Source organism: Coloeus monedula (genome assembly GCF_965178545.1).
Source record: "Coloeus monedula genome assembly, chromosome: 5".
NCBI lineage: Eukaryota > Metazoa > Chordata > Aves > Passeriformes > Corvidae > Coloeus > Coloeus monedula.
Window position 1 is genome coordinate 58,318,631 of NC_138785.1, and position 25,762 is coordinate 58,344,392.

The 25,762-nt window shown below is 37.3% G+C and overlaps 1 protein-coding gene across 8 annotated transcripts in view; it reads left to right on the plus strand.

Moving 5' to 3' along the window:
• Nucleotides 1-25,762, plus strand: part of KCNIP4 (potassium voltage-gated channel interacting protein 4) — a gene marked incomplete at both ends in the record, with an annotated part of 401,165 nt that overhangs the window by 368,059 nt on the left and 7,344 nt on the right. For all 8 annotated transcript variants that reach the window (XM_082281889.1, XM_082281888.1, XM_082281893.1 and 5 more), the window contains 3 exons: nucleotides 13,272-13,341; nucleotides 17,442-17,512; nucleotides 24,752-24,859. In XM_082281889.1, the coding sequence (XP_082138015.1) occupies nucleotides 13,272-13,341; nucleotides 17,442-17,512; nucleotides 24,752-24,859 (249 nt within the window). The remainder of the gene's footprint in view (nucleotides 1-13,271; nucleotides 13,342-17,441; nucleotides 17,513-24,751; nucleotides 24,860-25,762) is intronic.

Consider the following 25,762-nt stretch of genomic DNA (forward strand, 5'->3'; position numbering starts at 1 on the left):
GACTCTTTTTTATATGTATCTGATTCTCCAGTTATCTCTTTTTATTCTTCTTGTTACCTGTTTTAACTGGGAAATGCCTTCTCCTTTTTTATTTCTCTATGCTGTTCATGTTTTCATGAAAATATGCCAGCAAAAATCAAGCACCATTTACATTGGTTTATTTAAGTATTCAGTTCCAATGATTTGACTTATGATACAAATTTTAGATATGCTGCCAAAAGCAATGTCACAAGTATCCACATATGAGAAAAGGAAAGTTTCAGAACAGTCTAAAGGAGACTTATATGTTTATTTCAGTTTTTTGCTGTGCTAAAAGATTTATCAGTTCATATTCCTTGCTAAACTTCAAATTCCATTCTGATGCTTTTCTCATGTCTTTTACTGAGTTATAGGAATAATATCTCCTTTGTAAGCAGTAATGGTACATCCTCCCCTATCTTACGGAACTGTTCACTCCTCCTTCTCGAAAGGATTTAGATGTATGGCCGCAAAGCCCGCTCTGGCCCTTCCATGATCACCATGAACAGGAGAGCTCTTATGGCCAAGTGTTTTCTCCTTATCATGGACCTGCACTCTGGGGAGCCCTTTGGGCGACAGAATAAAATAAAAATGTCAGTCCTGGTGGACTGGGCAAGCACAGATGTGACAGTGAGGTTTTCATACACGGGGGGGACCTTGTGTCAGACATTGAGTGCCAGAGATCCTCCAGGATGAGGCATATTGACCTCACTGTGTGGGCAGGAAAGAAGCATTTCTTCCCACAGACCACATCTCTCTCTCACCCACAGCAGCCTCATACACATCACTGCCTCAATTGTGTCTGATTTTCCCCACTGTACTTGGTGAATCAGCTCCAACTTATGCTAATGTCAGGATCAGTTTTATAAATATTTATGCAGGTAAGCACATTTGTTCTTCTGTTTGCACTGCTGGGGCCCTTCTCCTGAGATAAAATGTTGTTAGTAGTGGGGAAAGCAAAACCTTTGTTAAAGGGTAAATGTATTACCATATAAAATATAAATAATGAGCATAGTGTTTGATTTTCAGTTCTAAACCAGTCTCCATTGAATTTTGTTCTTTGCCATTTCTGAAAACTGGCAGGAGGCTGTAGGCAGTGAAATTCCTTGGTCTTTTCATTGTATTTAGCACTAACCAAATATTGACCTGTCAGCCTTTACCATTGCACATCTTTGAAAGAAACAAAGAACAACCACTCTGAAAAGTACTGCTATAGCATGACTTAGGACACACTTTCAGCCTGACTGTCTTTCATTCAGACATCCGTCTCAGGAACACAAAACTTAGTGTTCTTACTTCATTTTTAAACTAAAAAATTTGGTTTGATGTCAGTACTTAGAATCAACACCAGTTGATTGATGAGCACAAAAAAAAAAATCATATCAGCATTTGAGACAGGATATAGAATATTTTTTCACCCCCAACATGCTGAGGCTGCTTCATAAATACCTTGTTCTAAATTCAGGCTTTTCTATTTTCAGATACGGCTATATAAAGATGGCACAAGTCCACTAACATTTAGCAGAAGGTTGTTGGTACAACTTCTTCCTCAGTGAATCTCCCACTCTTCAAGGATGCAATGAGCTTTTAGAATAAACAAAAGCACCATCTCCCTCATGTAAGAAAAGCAAAATAAATACCTCCATGGTTTTAAAGTAGGGAATTGACCTACCTTAAAATACAGCTTTTAGGGACTGGTAATGTTCCCCATGCTGCAAGAGAACTGTTCTTGCTGCACAAGAGAATCTCTTGAGTGGGTCTAATGGAGTACACCCAAGGGACCAGCACTTGCTAATATGGAGCTATTCCTCCTCCTCTCACCTAGGATTTCAGCTGATCTGAAGGGGCTTGATCAAAAGAACTCACGTGGGAATGTGTGAAAGGCAAGTCGCCAAAGCAGTGCTCACCTAAACACAGCTTTTCCCAATTGGATGAGCACCTTTTGTTTGCCAAAGTGTTTACAACAAGCTGCACTGCTGAAGTATAGCTTCTGCTTGCATTTAGTTTAATTATATTTCCTGCCTATTTGTCAAGTCAGGATTGTAAATGCCCTCCTGCAGTGACAAGTAAGGACAGAAGCAATAAGCACCATTCAGATGCCAGGGACACATCCATGAAGTTCGGTGTATTGAGCTTTTGGGAGAGCTTTTTAATTTCAAATCTTTAGTCGTGTTGTTTACTGTTGTTTTACTGCCAGTGCTAATAATAAGAAACTAAAAATTTCACTAGCACTAGTTAGTGGGCATTGCTAAACAAAGAATGGCACTGATTAAAAGCATTTGCTGGCACCTTGCCTGCTGAGTTGTGGAAGCGGCCAAAGTGTTGATTGTTATTTACTGTGTGAAGCTGCACATGCTGGATGTGAGCCAGTTCCTTTATTTCTGCTTGTTTTCCTCTGAAACTGCCATAGCAAGTAGGGGGTGGGAAGAGGCTTTTGTTCATTAGAGTATCCTCCAGTGGAAGACTTAAAATGTGGTACATCTTTGCTGTGCCATAGGGAAATATTATTGTAACTCTTCTACAGGTGGCCAAGTAAAAGCAAGAAGTTCTGTGTTTTACCTGATGAGACAAAGCTTGGAAGGAGTTTTTACACATATTTCACCAATGGATGTCAATGGAGACTGATGCTGTCAAATAAAGACTGCCACAATGTTCCTAGAAATGTAGACTGTTGTCACTGAGCTATAAAATGAGTTTACAGCTCCTGTGACAGACATGAAAATGCAACAACCTGAGGTGTTCCCCCTGTGAGTCTTTAGCTGAAGTAATCTTACTGTACTTTAAGTCAGAGAGGAAAGATTGAAAGGAAAGTTGTCCCTTTACTCCCAGTAATTAGGCCACTCTGTTTGGGTCTCCTTTATTTTGAGTCTTATAAAACAGCTTAAGCTTTACACTGGTAACCAAATAGGCAAATTCATAGGAAGACTTAAGAGTAGGGACAGAAGATTTTCTGAGGTAACCATCCCTAACCATTTCTGAAAAAGCACCATCCTTTTGTATTACTCTGTATGTCTTTCACCCCATACAGCTTCTATAAAGACTGGAGAAAATTTTTCTTTCCCACCATCACTATTAGCTCTCTGGGCTCACAACTATATTCAAGAATGCAAGACTAGAGTATGTTCTTTAGTGTTCTTATCTATAAGGACTGATTCTGCAATAAATGAAAACAATAGCAGACTGTCTTAGGGAGGTATTTTTGTCCCTCTTGAAGTAAATAAACCTGATCTGAGATATAATTTTGTTTACACATCTTTCATCGTTCATCACTTTTTTTGTTACATCTTTCTATATGATGGCATCTCATGCCATCATATAGATATATATGTATATATCTATATGTATATATGTATATAATAACCATATGAAGTTATTTCTAAAAATGAACACCAAATTTTTTTTCAATAAAGAATAGGTGCTCTGAAAGTGATTTTTTTAAAGCCCATTCCTGAGAAAACTAACACGAGAAACCAAATAAAAAGCCAAGAAAACTAAGAACTAGTTCAATTTCAATAGACAGGAGGTTAAATTAATAGCTGTCCCTTTCCTCATAACACAAAATATAGAAGTGAAAATTGAAGTTAAAAACACCAGTGGTTTTCAATATAACTGAGTTGAACATAGGTTATTTATTAGAGAAAATGAGTGAAAATCCATCACACTAGAAATAGGTTGTTATAAACAAATTCATGTGTATAACATATATTGTTACACATAGTGAGGAAAATATTTCACAGATGAAAAGCTTATTAATACTGGCCTTGGAGTTAAATTTTTCATAAAAACTAATTTCCAGTAGTGTAATAAATAAAAATTAAAAACCCTACACCACCTTGTATTTTGTGCTTTTACAATTTCTCCTCTCTGAGTATCTTCACATGTCTTACACACGTGAGTATACTGGGACACTCGACTCTCCTACAAAGTAGGAAAGGCTTTGAGCCTGTTTGGTGGCCAGTACTGTTGACTGGGCACCCGGTGCACACATGTTCAAAATTTTCCTTTACCCATCTCTTCTACAGCAGCCTCTGCTCTTCTTCTTTTCTCTGCATGTTTCTTGATAATGAACCAGCAGCTCCTTCAACAGCCTTGCAGAAGAAAGGTCTGGACTTGTTCCATTATAGCACAGGCCTGGGCAGACCCCAAAATGATAGGCATAAAGATAGAATAAAACAAATTGTCATCCTTTGTGAGTAGTTTGAGATGCTGTCCTGCCAATCATCCTCCCAGCCCTTTGACAAACTGGCTTTTACAGTAGGCAAACAGCAAGGCTCAAGGAGAGCACAGAGTTGGGTGAATAATATAATTGCTTGATCAAAAGAGCCAAAGCTGGCATCTCTTCTGTAGTCACTGCAATTATCTCATATGTGCACTGGTTTCCTAAAAACTTTCTCAAAGCTCCCATTTGATGTGCTGACATCTTGAATGATAAATCTATACAAAGGAAGCTGTCATTCAGGTAGTTTCAAAAAGAGGTGTTTAAATGCAGAAGCCCAAATACTGACAATGCAGCAGTCCAGAAGGCACCAGTTCAAAGAAGCTGATCAGAGAAATGACTGTCTAGAATAGATTGCAAAGACATGGGTTTTTCCTTTTAGTTCATAGCTGAAGCAACCCCTTGAAATTTTATCAACACCTAATGGACAATGCTTATATTTCTACTTCTGTGAATTTGTTGCTCTCTTGGGGATATCTACAGCAGGAAAGCAGTGGCTCTCTTCTCCCTACATAATCTTCTGTTATTTATTCTTTTAGAAGTATTTAGAGAAAAGGAAAAAAAAAAAAAAAAGAAAAGGAGCATAAATATGGTTGTCTGTGATTTCTGATTTCTGAAAATCTGTAGTGATAGAAAAGATCTTTTGAACTGTCTGAACCCAGGTTATTTTTTCTATTCTTAATATCTAGTGCTTTGCTTAGCCACATTTCAAATATTTCAAGAGAGAGGTTTTTCTCTGAATTAGTTTTCTGAGGCAGCTTCACAGGCTAGTGCATGGCGTGTCTTTTAAGCATATCTTTTGAGATATTCTTTATAGTACACTTGTTTTCTCTTTAATGACTTCAAAACCTTCTCTCCCCCAGAAACCTCGTTTTGTTTGCATGATCTACTTTGAAGTCCTGCTAGAATATGTTCACTTTTATTAGCAGCTGCAGGATATTTACCCTGCTCTTGGTGTTTTTTCTATGGCCAGTAGTGTGACCAGAACTCCAGAAATTCCACCCAGCCCCTTTTCACAAAGATAATTTCTGATATGTGTTCTGTGTTTTTACTGAAATAAACCAGTATCAAAAGTAAACCCTGTATTCCAAGATTACTTTCAGGACAGAAAATTAATCATACTCACACTCACTTCAAAATAAATAGGCAATGAAATATATTCCTGATGAATATAACATGGACAAGTTTATTTGTATTTACTACAGAGAAATGAGTTACAAAATTACAAATTTATTTGGTTTTTAATTTACAATAAATTACAAACTTATTTATTCTCGGCATGCAGCTCTAAGGTAGGTCAAAGTTTCCATTTAGCCCTGTTGGTATTTGGTAAATACATCTTTACTTCTAAAAGTATTCCCAAGTAAAATGGCTACAGTACTGATGAATGAATGTATTGAATTATAGACATTTATTAAATAAAAGAAATGAAATAATTACATTTCTTAGGGGGAAGTATCTGGTCAGATTCAACAGCATGAGAGAGAAGAGGATGCTGCCATGCCCCAGATCCATCCAGCAGAGGCTGAAGGTGTTTTCCCAGAAGGCACATGCACACAGAGCAGATAGGTACACACGGCCAACCACACGGGTCACAGGCAGGTGCACAGAGCAGTCACACAAACACAGGCAGCACCAACAGCCTCATCCTGCTCCCCTCTGTGGCTGAGCAGGATGGAGGTCCACTAATGCAAATACATTCGTACATACATACATGTTCACACACACATATACACACAGGTGCAGATCCCTCCAGCAGCCAGACTTAGATATGGGGCTCATATGATGCCCAGTGACTGCTTCTAGAGACCAATTTCTCCAATTGCTGGCACCTGGGCTCTTAAGATCCAATTAAAAGAGATGCCTCTGTCTAAATTACTGTGCAAGTAAGAACAATATGCCAAAGTCAATAGTATGGATTTTATTTAACAGTAACTGTGGGGTAAAGAGAGAAAGAAGGAGGGTGGGGGGAAAAGGGGAGAGAGAGAGAGAGATTTAGCAAATATGTCACTACTACGTGGATCCCTGTTTCAGTCTACAACTCACTTGTGAAGGGAAGTGGAGGTGCAGACACTGATCTCTTTTCTGTGATGAACAGCGACAGGACGCAAGGGAATGGCCTGAAGTTGTGTCAGGGGGTTTGGGATCGGATATTAGAAAAAGGCTTTTGACCCAGAGGGTGGTTGGGCACTGCAACAGGCTCCCTTCGAAGTGGTCACAGCACCAAGCCTGGCAGAGTTCAAGAAGCATTTGGACAGTGCTCTCAGGCACATGGTGTGACTCTTGGGGATTGTGCTGTGCAGGGCCAGGAGTTTGATGATTCTTGTGGGTCCCTTCCAACTCAGTGTATTCTGTGATTCTGTGAAAATGCCAGAAGCATCATACTTACAAAATATAAACAGTTATTATTAAATATAAATGAAATATAAACAAGTTTAGTGTTGTATTAAATTCTGGTTTTGTTTTCTACACTGCTTGAAGTACATTCAGTGGTCTGCAGACATGACTAAATCATTATCTGGGTACTAGCAAAATTTCAAAGCTGCAAGGCATAGTAAAACTGTAAAATCCAATTTCTGCATTGGTCCTGGAGCAATGAGGTGCAGCAGGCATTGAATTCTCTTCTTCCTGTGTCCACAGGCCATGGGATTTTTAGATTTATTTAGTGTATAAACTTCTCCTAACATTTTGCATGTGCAGGTCCACATCAGGACATTATCTGGTACCATTACTTTTTTGCAATTAAATAAAACACCTAGTAAAAATATAACTTATAAGCATACATGCTTACTTATATAATCTTTCAATTGTTTTCTTTAATGTCCAATTAATATGTTTCCAACACTGCTTCTGCTTGCCAACTTAAGATCACCCCTTTCTCATGTCCCATGAGTGCTGCAGTTGCTGAGGGAGCACTGACTTTTCCTGTTAGCCATGAGCATGTATGCTATCAAAACAACATGATGTTATCACTTACACTGCTTAATGCTGCCCATCTTGAATTGCACCTCCTTTTTTCTGGGAAAAGTTTCTCTCTCTGCATTCTTTCTCTGACTTATGCTACAGAAACAGCACAAGACAAGATCTGACAGAGTGAAAATGCAGGAGTATTGGGAAATAAATTCTTTCATGCCTTTCACAGAATGTGGCAATTCTTAAAAGCGAGCTGGGATTTTGGATCTGTCTGACATGAAATTTGCATCTATCTGATGCCTTCTTGGTCTGATCTTGGACTGTTCTGTCTGACATATGGAGTAATATTTGGTGATAGCCTGATTAAAGGTTATCTGGGAAGGAGCTTCAAGAAGGGAAGAAAAGATCAAGATCTGAAAAAGATTTTGAGATGTGGGGATTTGAAGGGGAGTTGATAGACCTGTTCTTCCAAACAGGCACTATGTGAAATAGAGCTTGAGAGAACTTTTTCTCCCACCCTCACCCTTGTGCTTTTTTAACTACTTGCCCTCCTTTGTGCAATCAGCCTATGGATTGCAAAAAGGCTATGGAGCTGGTGCCTGGACAGCAACACTGGGAAGCAAAACATTATCCAAAGTGAACTGGAAAAACATACAGAGGCTATTGAGGGTCAGAGAGCTATCTTTAGGTCTTGAAAGTGACAGTTGATAAGATTTATAGAACTAGTTGGGTTTGGATCTAGTGCTGTACCTGTATGACAGATACCTGCTTAGCTCATCTGCTGCAGCACAACGCCTGATCAATGCCTTTGTCCTGGCAAAAGTCTTCAAGGTAAAAGTCATATTGATACCAATATGTCAGTGTCTGTGTCACCTTTCAGAGCAAGATTTATGTTTTTATTGTTTCTCTTCTTCCAAGGCATATGAGATCATGATAAACATGTTTCACCAAAGTCATTATCTTTTCCATCCCCAGGGAGAGTGCTTGTACCTGAGTTTCTTATATGTACCAATTTGACACACGTTTTGCTTTGGAGGAGGATTGTTCCAGATAATTTATGTAATGCTTAAATACTTCACCAAATGAATCTTCAGATCATCTGAGTTCCCTTGTGATAATTTTTCTATAAGCCTAAAGAACCCACTGCACATTTCAAATACAAATTGTGCCAATATAATGCATTACTGTAGCCACATGAACAAAATGCTTCTATCTGATAAAAAATTGGCTAATGGTTTGCTGGTACTTTTGCTGAGTAATTTTGCTATGCAGCCACTGATCTCTTGACACAGGCTATATGCACATCAATGTGCACTGATCAAACACCAAATACATATAATTCTTTTCTGAATGAAGCTAGATGTTTAGTCCAAAAATACTAATTGTATTTCTTAGTGGGAGAAATTAATTTGGTATTGCAACCCATGTGAATTGTTTAAATTGTAATTTAGCTCACTTTTCTGAAAAAAAATGAAAATCATCAGCAAGGCTAGGTTTTAGAAGTAGCGGAACATTAGATACAGCAAATATCCCTGGAGGGCCCCAAGACTGTCCCAAGCAGAGAGAGAGAGAATAACTCCTCATCCTGCTGGCCTTGTCCCAGTAGGTAGTTTATCTCATATGTCATAAAAATGTTTTGCTGGCTCACCCTCAGCTTGACATCCCCTGTACCCCCACATCCTGTTTGGCAGTGCTGAGTTCAGTCATTTCACAGCTGGTGCTGGGGCAAGGGCAAATTTCTTCCCAGATACAGAATACAGAAATTCTTGTTGAACTTCATGACGTGCCGGATTGCACAGATTTTGTTATTATTTGGCCTAGATTATGTAATTAAATCAAGGCCATTTGTTAAATGCTCATGTTGTTCTGTTAAATGCTCTGTTGTTCTCTATCATACTCAAATGGAAAAATTAGGAACTGGATGGGTCTGTGAAAAGCCACTGTGAGTTTAGGTTTTGAGAGTTTTGGTAGCATTAGTTTTGACATATGTGCACACTATGTTCTTCCATTAAGTTTTGTGTTTATGGGAAATTCAAATTTGCGGTCAGAATAGAAGTACATGCAAAAAGAGAAAATATAATGAGTTATTGATAATTAAATCAATGGACATGAACATGTATCTAAAATGAAGCAGTATGAAAACTGACAGCAGATGAAGCATGGGATGGAAACCTGTCATGCAAAAGTTTAAAATATATTCAAAGTTGCCAAAGTTCCAGCTTTATCCATCATTCAAAATTGCTTGTTATGCAGACAAATGTCTGAACTTTGAGTTTTTTTCTCCTTCATTCTCTTTTCTACATTTCATTATTTCTCCTTTTTTGTGTCTTCTTGGTTTTCCTCTTGTCTGAGGAGGATGTTGATTAGGTAGTAAAGAAGAATCACCTACTGCAGCCTTTTTAAAAATACTGAAGGAGAGACAGCTTAGACAGTATGAAGCTTGTAAATAATTTACAGGGTTTGGAGTGGTTCATAAGACCATGTGCTGGAGGTGTAATTTCCCAGCAGCAAAATTGCAAGCAAGAGAGATCATCAAAAGGCAGAATATTCTCTGTCTCTTCTTTCTGTCAGTTTATATTATTTTCTCTTTAAAAGAGAGAGAAGTAGACTCAGCTCAAGATGAACATTCCCTCCTTTCTATTCTCCAGAAGGACAATCTAATACATTAATGCAATTTTAAAAGATTGTCAAACAGAAATTTGCTGTAACAAAATAAATTTTATTCAGATCAAGGAAAGAAAGAATATAGGAAAATTTTTAAATAAGCCTCACTTTTTTTTTTCAAACTCTTTAATTATTTTCCTCTCTTTTATAAGAGTTTAATGAAAGGTTAGATAGATTTTTTTAATTATAGTTGGTACAGTGGAAAAAGTCAGCAATAGCTTGACATAAAACCATGGGGCATACTTAACAATTACAGTATTTAATCTCTTTCCCTGAACTGCACAAATCTCCTGATAAACACAATAAAGACAGATTTAGGAGTCAAGAAAAGTACAGTCATGGAGGTAAATCATGTTGGCCACATATATTTTTAGAATGAAATTATTCAAGATCAGAAGTGTTCCCTGTCATGTAGAGTCTCAGAGGAAAGATGCATGCTAAAGAAAGAAAAGTTTGAGCTGATATTTCTGGTAAGTATAATTGGCCAGCATCTCAGATTTTTAATGAATGTCCTTAAGACACCATTCCTACAGACCTTCAAGGATGGAGAAGGTAAAGTGTTACTGGTAATGCTGTGGCAAAGAACAGAGGAAACTACAGAGGGACACGCTAGAGAAACTCAAGATGTCATTCCTGGCTCTGCCAATACATAATTATCTGAAAGTAGGTTGCCTTTTCAAGCAATGATTCTTTCAAACAGTATGGTGAAACCAGAGCTTATTAAGTGACAGAAAAAGAAGGACTGCCTTTAAAGGAGGTATGTAGATCATGTATTTCTCTAATAACAAAGGCTGCCAGCTTATTTTGAGCTAACAAATAATAAATCTTATAGATTTTTGCAGAGTATCCTTAATTCACCTCTAACATCACAACATTTAAATGCAGTCAGGAAATGGGACTCGGTCTTCACAGCTTCAGACTAAGCACTGACAGAGTTGGACTTGCTGGCATTTCCTGTAAAAAAGGAGAGAGCATTCTTTGCAAAATGAGTATAGTTTGAATGTCTGTTTCAGCCAACGAAAAGGGGAAAAAAATGCTTTACATGTTAGTAAGTCAGAGAGTTAGACGAACTTAAATGTACATTTTGTCGTTCATTATTTATTAAGCTTCTCAGGGAAAAAAAAAAGCAATATCTCACCTGTACAAATTCAAATATACAGGTTTTCTCTTTAATTCCTTCAAAATGTGCCTAGTTTCTTTTTCTCTTGTCTGAAAAAAAATTACCTGCAGAACATAGAGAAGCCACTGCTTCTTTTTGCCACCGCATTACTCTTTCACACTCACACCCATCTCAGGGGAAAGGCTGTTTATTTTTCCTCCTGCAGGTCTGGGATTGACTTAGATCATATACCAATGTATGGTTGGAAGAGGAAATTGTGAAATAATTCTGTTGTATTTTCTACATTGAATAACTATAATATTATTTCGGTATCTGAAGAATTCACTAATATTTTCTTTATTGTACTTTGAATCCAAGTAAAAATACTGCTCTTCTGCATGCACTTATACAACTCCAGAAGGCTTCACAAAGCCAAGCAGCCTAGTAGAATCACAACATCAAGAATCATCAGGGTTGAAAAAGATGTCTGAGGTCATCAAGTCCAGCCATTTACCCAGCACTGCCAAATCCACAACTAAACCATGTCCCAAAATGCCACACCTACACGCTTTTAAATATTTTCAGGGATCGTGACTCAACCACTTCCCTGGACAGCCTGTTCCAATGCTTCACAACCCTTTCAGTGAAGAAATTTTCCCTAATATCCAATCATAACCTCCCCTGGGGCAACTTGAGGCCATTTCCTCTTGTCCTATTGCTTGTTACTTGGGAAACCTACTGTAAACCTGCTAGGAACCACAGAGACAGCGGCCTATCTGACTGCAGTCTTTTTGGGAAGCTGGTAAAGAGAGAGAGAAATGTTTTAGAATGCCCTCATACCCAAAGACATGACAGACAGAGAGATGCCTTCTCAGTTATGGGTTGCTCTTTACCCAGTGAAGGGTAGGGATTCATTTCACTGTTCCTCCCATTCCCCACAGGCTTTGGTTCCAAAGGCAGTGTGGCCCAGCAGTCAGTATTCATCTCATCTTACAGACACCTGTGCTACAACTCTGCCTCCATTGGTGACAGCCTCTGTGCCCAGGGACAAATAATTTTGTATGTGTATCTCTGACACAGCTGTTTGTCTGTCTGTCTGATCAAACATAATTATTTCTAACTGTATGTTTGCATATACTTAGTTATGATGAAAAGCTGATTTAGCTAAGGATAAGTGACATAATAATAATAGACCTACAGATTTGACATGCATTTCTCAGATGGTGCATTTGTATCTCAGTTAGAAAGATTACACTATTTGTTTCTTAGCAGAAGGTGCCAGAACTATGAATATTGCAGTGGTACTTATTTCATCTAATTGGAGTACTATTTATTCTCACAGGAACAGTTGTTATTACACTGGTAAAGGATGTGACACTGCTCTTTATCTCCATTTCAAGCTATTTCGTTTCCTGAGTTTAGGAGCACATATGTTTTGACTCCTCAGTCTAAATAGCATGACAATAGACAAAAATATATATAAATGTATGAACCTTAAAACTTAACTTGCATTTTCTTGTTTTCCTCTGTTTCTAAAAGTCCTTTCCTTTTAAAGAGCATACCGTGCTTTTTTCCCCCCTCTTTGTGATAAAGAAGGAATTAAGGCAAAAAAGGAATTAAGTGCATTTCCCAAAGTCTTCTGCTCGGTCTGGCAAATTCAGGACTAGAAATCAGCTCTCTGGTCTTGGATGTTTACGTGTGACTTAGTAAACAATTACAGTATTCCTTCTGCTTTTCCTACCTCTTTGCATACATTATTTTTGTAAAGTCATTTGTTTAATCACCTTTATTCTTCTCCTTCACTTCCTTTCATTTCCTTTGTAGTCACTGTGTTCCAACATTTCCTACTTATTCTTCTTACATGTTCCAGATTTTGAAAATTATGTGAAGATGCAAAAGGATCTGCAAGGCTTGAATAAGATCTTCAGTGGCAGGGTCTTTTGAATTCATTGACTATAACTCTTCCAGTAGAGTATGACTGAGTGTTCTATCAGTAACATCAAAGTGTTTACATTCCTGCTTGATTTCCATACCGTGCAAATGCTGATTGCAGCTGAGGGAGCCACCACCCATGGCCCACAGGTGACCCCAACAGCTCCTCTCACTGCAGCAGAGTGGCTGCTGCTCACGTGTGTCACTCAGGTCTCAAATGAAGTTGAGATCCACGGCACAGAAGGAATTTTTGTCTCATAGGAATCCTTTAGGAAGATACCTCAGTGTGAAAATGTGCATTAATATTTGGTTGAGAGTGCGAAGTCACACATGTTGAACTGTCAGTCACACACATGTTGCGGATGGTCTCATGAGCTGACTAAACCAGATTGGATGGTATTCATTTCTTGTCATTTACTTTTTTTCCAGGAATGCCCCAGTGGTGTTGTCAATGAAGAAACCTTCAAAGAGATTTACTCTCAGTTCTTTCCACAGGGAGGTGAGTACTTGGCAGACATAATTAGTACTAAAGCACGTCTGTTAGTACCTCAGTCTGACAAAAGAGCCTGTTGTTCAAATTAACAAGATTGTTGCCTCAAGCTCTGCCTGAACTCACAGGGTACTTCCTTGAAGCTTGGACACATTTTTAAGTATGTATTTCTGAATGAAATGCAATGATATCTACAAAAATTCAGTCTTCTGTTATGAAGTTACTGCCGGTGCTTGGATACCTTTGAAAAACAAGTTTCTCTGAGTAGGTTATTTCTCTTTAATGTTTCTAAAAATTCTTGCCCATTCTCTTACTCAAAAAAACCTTTCACAGTTGGAGGAACTGTAGGAGGCACTGCAGGTACCCTCTAATATCAATAGCATAACCCCACTTTAATTCTGTGGGGTTTCTCTTCTTAAATGCTAACCTGGATTTCAATTAATTGAAATTCCAGGAGTTTTGTAATTTTTTATTTCCATTATCTTGTAGTGCAATGAAGCTAACACAAAAATGTGTGACAGGTTTCTTTTCCTTGAACCTCAGATTTCTTTCATTTTGAATTTTTTCCTCTTTTTTTTGCTCTTGTATTTGCTACTTAGTTACCCCTCTTTATATTTTCCTACAATCCTTCAATCCCATCTCTTTGACTTCTCCCAGAGCACTTGAGATTTGTGTATTTCTCTGAGACTGTTCAGAACTCCTTCTTTTTATTTTTTATTTAAAACCCCATATTAATAGGTAGGAACAAAATATCTCCCCATTAGTTTTATTTTGAATAAAGACCTAGAAGGTAAAGAGCAGCTTTCAGTGTGGATTACCATCTCTGAAATCCTTAAGAAGTAGGCACACTCAATAGAGATGAATAAAAGGCTAGAAGGGTTGACCTGCCTAGTGTTTGTTTCTGTATGTAGACTTTTAGACCAAGCTAACAATTACAGTTTGAAATACTCTATTTTGTATTTACCCTGGATAATGAAAAAATTCTCTCGATGTGATTTACTATACCTTTACTACACTTAATAAAAAAACCCCTATCTTATTTCTTACTGTTACACCCAGCATTTTTTATGGGCAAAGAGAAACCACACCTGTTCTAAAAGTAAAGTCAAAACATATTGTGAGAGTAAATGTAATCTTAAAAGACCAATCTTTATTAGTCCAGATCTAATTGTTACAGAGAAGAAAAATTATTAATGTAGTTAAAATGGATATATACTGAATGCCTAGTTTCTCCCCCTATTCCTCATGTTAATGCTGATCCTTCTCCTCCTCCTCTGGTACTTAGGGCAGTGGCATCCTTTGGAGAAGGAGGTGAGAACTGCAGCTGACTGTCTAGTTAAGAAGCCAGACTGGGTTCTTAAATCTTTGAATGTCTTGTCAAAATAATGTGTCCAGATGGGGCTTTTAAATTTCAGTTGTGCATAGAATAATGATTTTATGTATGTCCCAATATTAAAGAGGAAAAAAGAATCTTGAAATTTGTCCCCAAATTAAAACATATAGATCTGTATTCCAACTGTCTGCGTGATGAAAAAACAGGTACAACATGATATATCATTATGACAATTCATATCTGAACAAACAAAATTATGTCTGTAAGATTTCAAGCTTCAGGGCAACCAAATAAAGTTTTCAATGTCATCGACCAAGTCACTTCCTCAAGCAACTTCCAAGACTGTCCAAGACAAAGTACATGAGGATTGCAAATAGGACAAGGGGCCACAAGAGTAACAAAGGAAAGGAGATGACACTGGATTGCAGTAAAAGCAATGTATTTTAAAAGGCAAAAGTAGCTTTGTAAAAAGCTTTCCATGCCAGAAAGGGCACTCCAGTAACTTCTTTTTAGATTCACTGCCATACAGGTGAATGAATACAGCCCTGCATTTATGCAGTGGGTCACCTGAAATAAAACTTAGGATTTTTCTTCAGCCAGGCGGGTGATAGATAAGAATCCACACACCGAATAATTATTACACTCCTTCATCACTTCTGAACAAAACAGATTGTGCTCGTAGTTTGATAAGCCATACTCTTCCACATATAATGATTATCATTTTTTGTCTCTGACATTTAAAAGGCCATGATGGTGTTTTTCAAGGGAATTCTGATTTAATATCTGTTCCTATCTCAGCCTGTTAAAAGAGCAAACTAGCCTACTAGTTATGATATCAGATCCTTGGAAAGAGACTATATTTAATTTAAAAAGTTAAGATTTTGTCTAAAATGAATAAAGTTCAAGATTTAGGGGGGAAACCAAAAGGAGGAATAAGACTAATCACTCTAATTAAAAGACTAACTTGCCTCATCCTGCTGTGGTTTTGAAGGCAAAATTTAAGACCAGAATTGCTTCAAAAATCAACTCGGAAAAAGGTTTTTGATTTATTTTTTTTCAGAGCAGTTACCAGAAAAAAATATTCTTCAACTAGAAACTTTTTTTTTTGTATACCACCATACAAAAAAAGTAGCATATTGTATCATGTATGGGCAACATAAATAAAGTACCATTGTGTTTTCTCTATATCTACAGAAAATAACCAGGATTATTTCAGATTTTTTTAAGAAATGAGTGCCAGGAGAATAGGAGGGTATTTAAAATTTATTTTACAGTAATTATACCTCTATAACATGTTTTGTTCTGAAGATGATTTGCATAATATAGTCTATTGCACAACAGAAGTCTCAGTAGATTATAGAAAATATGACCATTAAAATGCTAAATATAAACTGTAGTCAACAAGTTTACATTTTTCAGTTAAAGTGTGAAGGTTCCTGCCAAGCTGTGCTTAAGCAATTACAGTGGTGACTGGATACGTGGAAGAATGAATGACTCTCTCAAATAGAGGTGGTGGGGATTTAATTCTCTGAAAATGTGTTAACAGACAGGGTTTTAAGATTGTAGGTTTTTCTTGTTATGATTATTTCACATCATACAAAATTAACATGTTGAAGCAAGACTAGAGAATTTTCTTACAAATATCAGGTCTGAACCTGTGAAGCACAAAGCTTTGAGTTTTGGTATATTTGGTTTCTCGAAGTCAAGGTGGCATTTGAGGTGAGTGGCCCAAGACTATTGCTCAGTTTAATACAAAACAGTATTTTGGGCTGTGAAAAATAAAGGTTTGCAGGATTGATATAAAAGACAAAATAGTTTAGTGCCAAGAAATCGGAAAATGGCATTTCAGCACTGATCATGTTTTTCCATAATAGGGAGAAGTTTGTTCTGCAAAGAGGACACTGATTTCATAACACTTTGCCCTTTATTAATAATTTGTGAGTTAATGTTAATTAACCTAAAATTAAGGTAAACATATGAAATGGAAAGAGAAAAATGAGTATTAAAAGTAAACAAACTCTCATTCTACATTAATTTGCATGATTTTGAGGGAGGGAAAAACACTGAGGACAGCTGACTTCCCTTAACCCCAGCAGCTTGTACCTCAGATCCACAGGGCATTCTCTGGATAAGTGCTCTCTCTTTGCAATATATTACTCCTGGAGCAGGTTGTACCTTTCAGAAGGCATTCAGTGGAAATAGAAAGATGGATCTTTACAAAAATTACAGTCTTGACAGATTTATATTCATACCGCCATTTGTTTCTGAAATGAGTCAATATGCACTGAGGAGGAGGTTTGGAAAGTATGCAAATAGTGAAGGGATCATTGTTTAAGGTCATATTTCAGAGTCTTACTGACCATTTAGTGAGTCACAGCCAGTTTTTCCAATCCCTAATACCCCAATCATGGGAATTCAGCAGCAAGCCAGCTTTAAGAATCTGCTTCTCAGGAGAGGAGTTCCTCTCAGCTGTGGGTGAGCATAGGACCCGATAGCAGCATCAGCTTTCTGCCCAGATCAGCTTCAACCGGGGAAACAGGTCTGTGTCCAGAGCAAAACTGATACAGTGAGTGTAGTGTCTGTTTCCCTCATTTAACGGGAACAAATGAACACATTCTTCATTTCAAGCATATGAGATAGATCCCTGTCACAGTCAGTGTTCCTGTTAAAACTGGTTGTTTCAGAGTACAATAACATGTCGTCTTTGCTATCTCCTCAGGTATCAGTAAATAAGATGTGCTTACTGTGAATTATTTTTTTCTGCTTTAAATTTTAGATTCCACAACATATGCACATTTTCTGTTTAATGCATTTGATACTGATCACAATGGATCTGTAAGTTTTGAGGTAAGTGATGCCGTTGCTTAGTTCTATAAAATTGAGTATTTTGCCGTTCCTTGTAATGAAGTACAGTTGGTGCCTGGCTCACATTAGGGAAAATTTAGCTTATGTGACTCAAGTTTCAAGTTTTTCCAATGTAATAACAAAAGTTGTTTTACAATTGTATATTTCATAATGGTAACTCAGACTGTGCTACTACATAGTATTTTTAAAAACTTGTCCATTTAAAAGGTAACCCGATTTAAACACAAGTTACCTAAAACAGTTCTTGCTCTCTGTCTTTACAAGGTCTCTGAACTACAACTAATGGTGTGGGGATGACTCGGCCAAAATAGGATTTTTCATACTTAGTTTCCAGAAATTTCTAGAAAAAGGCTTTAAAGCAAATGTTTTTGCAAGCACAAGAGTTGGAAATTCGTTCTTCCTCCATTTAACTATTTTGTTTTCCCCATTCTACCTTTCTGTGCTAAAGCTGATGTCATCCACACAATATAATATGGAAAAAAGGGACCTTACTGCAATGGTGTAGATGAGAACAGGGTGTACAAAATACTGCAAAGGACACAATATTTTAAGCTATAGAATTAAAAAAAAAAAAAAAGTCAGTTCATTTGCAAAAGGATTTGTTTTGTCATGTTTTCTGTGGTTTTGATTATAATGAACGAATTATTTCCTTACAACTTTTGATATGTTTGAGATAAATACACTCACTTTAAATTTATTGAAATGTCCTGTCATGTTTTTATGATTTATTTTAGTGAATGGTGTTGTGAGGTCTGTCAGATTTTTTTTGTAAAAATAATGAATTGATGTAATAGGAAGAAGACATGTGAATCAGGTGCACTGTGATCAGGAATCTGTACCCTAAACTAAGACTATAATCAGACAATTTTTTGATCATTATTTGCATTTATTTAAAAAAATCCATGAACCCTATCTACCTTTTTCCAGGCAGATGAAGTCTGTGTGAAAAAGGGATCTGTGTGAAACTAGGAGCAGGAATGGAGGTTTTATTCATGTCTTCTATACATAAATCTGCTAGGACCCCTCTGGTCAAATCACAGAAAATCATATAATGGTTTGGATTGGAACAGATATTAAAGATCACCCAGTTCCAAACCCCCTGCCATGGACAGGAACACCTCCCAGTAGACAAGCTGCTTTATCCAACCTGGCCTTGAACACTTCCAGGGATGGGGCATCCACAACTTCTCTGGGCAACTTGTGCCAGTGCCTCACCAGTCTACCAGTAAAGAATTTCTTCTGTATATCTAAACTAAACTTCCCCTCTTTCACATTGAGAAAAAGAATTTTTAGAATCGGTAGTTGTAAAGTATTTCTGCTGTTATCACTAAAAAGAATGGTAACAAAAAAAAAGCTTTTGTACCTTTTCTGGTCAATTTGTTAACATTTGTATCTCAGAAAGCCTTTAGAAATGTGCTGTATTTGGAGCCCTTTTTAAGGGTTTTGATTATCTCGGAGTGCAGGTTTGTGCACTAAAAAAGGACTTTGGAATAAAATAAATCAGGAAAATAAAAGCAGCAGTGCTTTTTTCCCATTGCTCAAACAGACATTTCTAGCTTATTTTTGTTCAATATCAAGGCAGGCATGAGTGATCCAGACTTTGATATTATTTGCACTAATTGTGAATGCAGCATAACTCTACTGCTGTCAAAATATTCTCACTTCTGTGTACTTGTAGCAACATTATAGTTACAAACTCTATGATAGGATTCTAAAAGAATCCTCCTGAAGTTAAAAATGTATGGGGTTTTTTTTTTTTGTAATCACATGAAAATAGCTGCAAAATGTGAAGGAAAGACTGTGAAATGTGCAAAATACAATCATCTAATTTTTTCCTGCTCCTTTTAATCCTAGGTGCAACTGTGCCATATTCTTTCTATTCCAATCTTTATTCTAGTTTTCTCATTTCCATTAGAAAAACAACAAAAGTAAACATCTCAAAAGGTAGAGAGGGAGTAATTTAAAAGTTTGGAGAACAAATAATCATTCTTTCCAAAGTACCTTCTATATCAAATTGTAGGACTAAATACAATTTAATGTAATTACCTATGATAAAAACACTCTGGCTATCTTCTGTGTAAAAAAAATGGTAGCAAAATTCTTTTGAAGGTAAGAATGACTTTCTTTTGTATTGCACTCTCAATTTTCCATGAAGCAGTGGTAGCTGGAGCTGTGGGTAAAAAGAGAGAATTTGCTTTAGCTTTTTCCTCAAATTTTCAACCATCAACAATGAAGTGTTAGAGCTGAGCACAACTTAAATGCACACCTCAATTGACATTTCTTAGTGAGATTGCATGGTGAGATTGCTGTGTCCTTAGAGTTTTGTCATCTCTAAATCTGTATGATCTTTGGTAAGAGCCAGGATCTCTAAGTGAAGGATTTATGTAGTATAAAAAACAAACTTATAAAACTAGGTGCTTGAATTTATCTCTCCTTATCCCATGATTGTATTAATTTTGAGACTATTTTATTTCATTAGTTATGTGAACTAGTTTTGCTTTAATATGAGGACAGAGTTTCTGAAGACCCAGTGACTCAGCAATTGGGCATATTAATGAAGATCTTTTTTCCATTAGGCAGAGACAGATATAAAAGCAAGGTTTGCATTTGCTGCATCTATATTGTCACTGAGCCAAAATTAAGATCTGGCCTCAAAGCTATTTAAACAGCCAGAAAAATGGAGGCTAATGAGCTTTGGACACATGGTCAAAGGTAAAGCTCATTGCACACACATGCAAATATCCAAATCAGTATCCTTCGTTTGTTGTAGATGCAGATTAAGGCTACTCTAAATGTGACCTTGCTGAAAGTCATTCAATAATCCCACTAATTCTCAGTGCCTTAAAGCACAACGCTGTGTCCAAACACAATGGAAGTGTTTAAAGATTTCTGTCATATTTAATCAAAACCAAATGTATATTGGTTAATAAATTAGCAAGCATGCTAATTTTCTTCTGTAGGGAAGTACAGTTCGTAAGATCAAACACAATTTCATATTTCACTAATAATAAAAGTAGTGTCCAAGGCAGTATTATGAGGGCAGCAGTTAAATGAGCCATAGAATCATTGAATGCCTTGGATTGGAAGGGACCTTGAAGATCATCCAGTTCCAACGCATGGCAGGGACACCTCCCACTAGACCAGGTTGCCTGAAGCCCCATCCAATATGACCTTAAACACTTCCAGGAACAGAGCATCCACAGCTTCTCTGGGCAACCTGTTCCAGTGCCTCACCATCCTCACAGTGAAGAATTTCTTCCTAATAGATAATTTAAACCTACTCTCTGCCAGTTTAAAGCCGTTCCCCTTGTCCTGTCCCTACGAGTCCTTGTGTAGAGTCCCTCCCCAGCTCTTTTGTAGGCCCTCTTTAGGTAATGAGAGGTGCTCTAAGGTGTCCCTGGAGTCTTCTCCAGGCTGAATGAGCCCAACTCTCTCAGCCTGTCTTCGTAGCAGAGATGCTCCAGTCCTCTGGACTTGTTCCAGCAGGTCCATTGCCTTCGGCCCCTGAGCTGGATGCAGTATTCCAGGTGGGGTCTCATGAGAGCAGAGAAGAGGGGCAGAATCACCTTCCTTGACCTGCTGATCACGTTTCATTTGATGCAGCCCCGGTCGTGGTTGGCTTTCTGGGCTGCAAGTGCACATTGCTGGTTCATGTTGAGTTTGTCATCAATCAGTATCCCCAAGTCCTTTTCCTCAGGGCTGCTCTAAATCCATTCTCTGCCCAGACTGTATTAGAGCTTGGGATTGCCCTGACCCAGGTGCAGGACCTTGAACTTGGCCTTGTTGAATTTCATGAGGCTCACAAGCATAATTCTGTGAGTCCAACACAAAGAGGTTTGTCCATGTCATGTAGGAAATGAGCTGATTTTTCTCAGTACAATGGTGATCTCATAAGCCTTTTAACATCATCTGATTTAAAGTAGCTACAAAGAAATGCATTTCCTTTCAGCAGCAGTTCCTCCTCTGTAACCTGTGTTTTACACATACCAGGGCTCCACCACTTCTGTGACATCATTTGATTCCTTTGCAAAATCCTAAAATCTAAATTTAAAAATGGATTTAGGTTCCTGCCTACCTACTTCTGGCCTTGAAAAAGACATAAAGGAGCACATGACCAGGTGGAATAATTTTAAGCTTTCCTATGGATTTGAGACAGCCCACTAATAAGCTTGTTAAATAATTTATTAATGAACTAGTTATCCCCAAAGATTTACTGAGCGATAAAGCGATCAGAAAGTCATCAACAACCTCTCTATGAGATAATTAATCACTGCTGAAAAAAACCCCACAAATACAAGTTCATCCCAGATCACAACTAGACACTCTCTACAGCTGTAGTGCAGAACAGAAATGTCAGCAGGCTCTGAATACACAGAGGCTCTGATACAGGTGCAATGATGCTGCATTTTGCAACCCTTCAGTGAGACATCCCCCTTTCTTGAAGAATCAAAATTAGGCACAGAAGGAGGTCTGAACAGGTATTAGCATGCTCTGCAGGAAACTGGCAAGTTACAAACAGGAAGCTGTGGAAAGGAGCAAAGGCAAGTACCAAGGCAGAGACTTTTGTGCTTCTAACTTCACTGTCACAGACTGAAGACCAAACCTCGAGCTGAGTCTCAACCCAGACCTCCTGTTTTAGGCTCCTTTGTCACCCTCCCCATTAGGTGCTCAGCTGAGCAGGACCGTCCCTCTCAGTGGGCAGTGTATCTGAGTATGGTGAAATTTTCTTAAAAAATAAACAGGCTCTAAAAGTAGAATTCTTCCGTCTCTAGAAATTAGATGTCTAAACCAGGCCAGAAAACAGCAGCTGGGTACTCTAATACTGTAATGGGGACTTGTATTCAAGCTCTTTGCTAAATGCTGTGCCTGATTTGTGCATCACTGTGTTGTTGGTAATATGCATAAAGATGGGCAGCTGCTCGCTGGGTTTAGCTGCTTCCCTCTGTGCTGCTGTTTCACTGTGGCTTTCTGCACTGGATTTTCAGCTTAACAGCTAGAATGGCTACACTGCTCCTGACACACACATTGCCTCCTACCATGCAGAGCATTTTCCCAGTCAAGGCTCTTGCCCAAAATATCCTGTGGATTTGGCCTATATCCATTGAATCAGATACTCTATTTCTGTATGATTCTATTATATGTTCTTCAATTGCTTGAAAGTATGTGGAAAAGACATCCCATCTAGCTGGTCATTATCCAACTCATCACAACTTCCTATTACAATAAATCCTTTCTGTTGTTCCTGAGATGACTCCTGCACAACACTCAGACAAAAGCAGTGCACTTGAACTATGTGTGATCCCAAGACATGTTGATGCAATATGGAAGGAGATGACTCACTGCTGCAATGTTTAGATCACATACCCAGAAGGCTTTTGAGTTGTCTCTGCTTTTTAAGAACACCCAGTCTCATGAAAAACAATATAAAGTAAAGGGCTTTATTTTTAAAATCAATGACAGAAGGGTAGTCTTGGAAATGGGGATATAAATGATTCCAGGAAGCCAGCTAACATGACAGAAAGGAAGAAAGAGAATTGAACAGGAAAAGAAAAATGGATGTATTTTAGATAAAATAAATTCACAAATATTGCTGTGCCAAATTAAAAATAAATTCAGAATTCTTACATATAATCTAAGAGAATAATGCACCTGGGGACCTTAACACAGGACTTCAGAAGAAGCTGCATCAAGAATGTAAAACAGTGTAGAAAAGATCTGAAGACATGGTACTGAATTAAAAAGGTTAATTGTTAATGCTGTAATGTGATCAAATCTGTTCTGAATTTCTTGAACGTTTTAATGCTTAATAGTACATTGTTAGAGAGCTGTTTGGAGATTTAACCTTGTGACCCTCAATTAGTCATTGAGATGTAGACAAGACAAGATGAGCAAAATTCTTTCAAGATTCATGTATTTACCCCAAAGGGCACATATACCAATAAGACAGAAATTTGTGACAGACTAAGAAAACCCAGAGCATGCCAACTGAATTGTTAAAAAGACTGAAGAGCTGTCTGTGCCTACTAGACCATCTGAGGCCGTGATATCTGTGTGTACTTCACTGTATCAGGTATACTCATCTGACCATGTGGTACGCCAGGCCTTTGTAATTCATGTCTAACCTCAGTGCAGACTTTTCCATTGTTCCTGTGTTAGAGAAAATGCAAAACCTTGCTGGTGCAAGTAAGAAATAGGTCAGCTTTTATTGTCTTTGCTTTAATGTTACTCTAAGACTTCCTGTATGTCATTGCCAGCAATGTAGAAAGGCACAATTAAATATAAGCACTTGCCATAGTCCTCTCAGCCTATTATGAAGTCAATTTCATATATTTATGGGTTCATATGCTTATCAAATAAAAAGAGGTGGAGGAGATGGTTAGGGAAGAAGAAAGCTATTGTTTAAAAAATATTAACATGCTAAGAAATACAGAAGAGAAGTGATGGGAGTTAATATTTTCTCCAATCTGGAAGATGCTCACTAAATGTAAATGAGGTTTGTGCTGTCAAAAGAGTATTTATTATGAACAAAAATCTATAACCAAATACTACATATAAATAATCTCAAAAGCCTTCTGATTCATTTCTGTTCAATAGCTCTGTAGCAATAGAGCATTGGTGGGTCACAGAAACATTAAGATGGTACATGGACATGTAATATATTTACTATTCCCTATCATACATCCAATAAAAGCAGTAAGAATTGAGGTGTGCAGCATCATACATGAAGTTTGAATTGTTGACTGCAGCAGATTGATATCAGAGATCTGGGAACCACATAATCCACTTTAACAAGGTACAGATTTTACAAGAATTTAATGTTCCTTAGTACATAATTCTCCCCAAATTGATCTCCTGTGCATAGATTAATCTAACTGCCACTTAAGCTTTTCTTGGACCATTAAACCATGGGGATTGCTTTTTCCTGGTATTAACTTCAACAGGAACTGCTTAGGTGCAACATTAGGCATTTCAGAGGATACAACCAGTAATGGTAAATGATGGTTTACTTTATAGAAAATTACTCAATTTACTTATTAATTATGAGTGTAGGAAATAGTTCTTAGATTGTTAATCCAGCAATCATTAATACAGTCAGTGAAGCAAAAAAAAATTGGAACAACCCATCTTTCCAGACTTCTGACAAATGCATTATTCTGGATTTCTGAGTGTTTGTGAAAAACTGCCCAATTCCAAACTGACCAAGACTTTTTGTTTATTTAGGATTTTGTTATGGGTCTCTCAATTTTACTCCGAGGGACAGTACAGGAGAAACTGAACTGGGCTTTCAATTTATATGATATAAATAAGGATGGATATATAACTAAAGAGGTAAGGTCTACTTCTTACTGTAGTCACTGAAAGCAAAGGTTGTAAAGGTAAGTCCTGCATTGAAAGAAGAATGGCTTCATTGTCAAATTAAGCGTGTTAACAAATTATCAGATATTATGAAGTTAGACACGCTGAAAATTAAAGAAATTATCTCATTTTAAATGCATATATGAACATTTAAAGGGGAAAATCTTTACAGAAATTGTAAAAGTTCAGAATTCTTCATGTACAGAAATGGTTGGCTTCAACCTATACAGTCCCTAGAATAGATTCATAGGATATTTGGACAAAAATGAATTAAGTATGTGGGCAATAATTGTTACTTATTTTATGAAACTACTTCTAATAATTTTTACTTGAAACAGAATTTATAAAGATTCCTACCTCTTTTATTCTGCAAGGATTCAAACATATACTTAAATTACAGTGGGACTAAATGAGTGCTTTCATCAAAATATATGGAGGGTTTTTTTAAGTGGGATTTATGCAAATATATAAATTACAATTATAATTTTACGCTTTTAGGAAACACTTCAGGATCATTATGAAAGGGTAATCTAAAGAATAATTTCTTAGCGTACTGCAGATGACTTGTTTTTTGTAATTATTAAAATTTTCACAAGCCACTCAATAAAATTCAAAGACTTTGATATAAAAGGAGGATTCTGCATAAGTGCAGGTGTGTGCATGGGTGTTTTGATTTTCTCTGGGAAAAACAAGTTTTAAGAAGCTGATGTGCTTTGGCCATTCACTTGCTGTTACAGAACCTATTTTCCTGTTAATTTTTATTCATAAGACAATGGGAGATTCTTCCCACAATCAATGAACTTTCACATATTAAAACCATTTAAAATTAAAATCATACATCCATGAAAGCTGAAATCAGATGCTAGAATTTCTGGG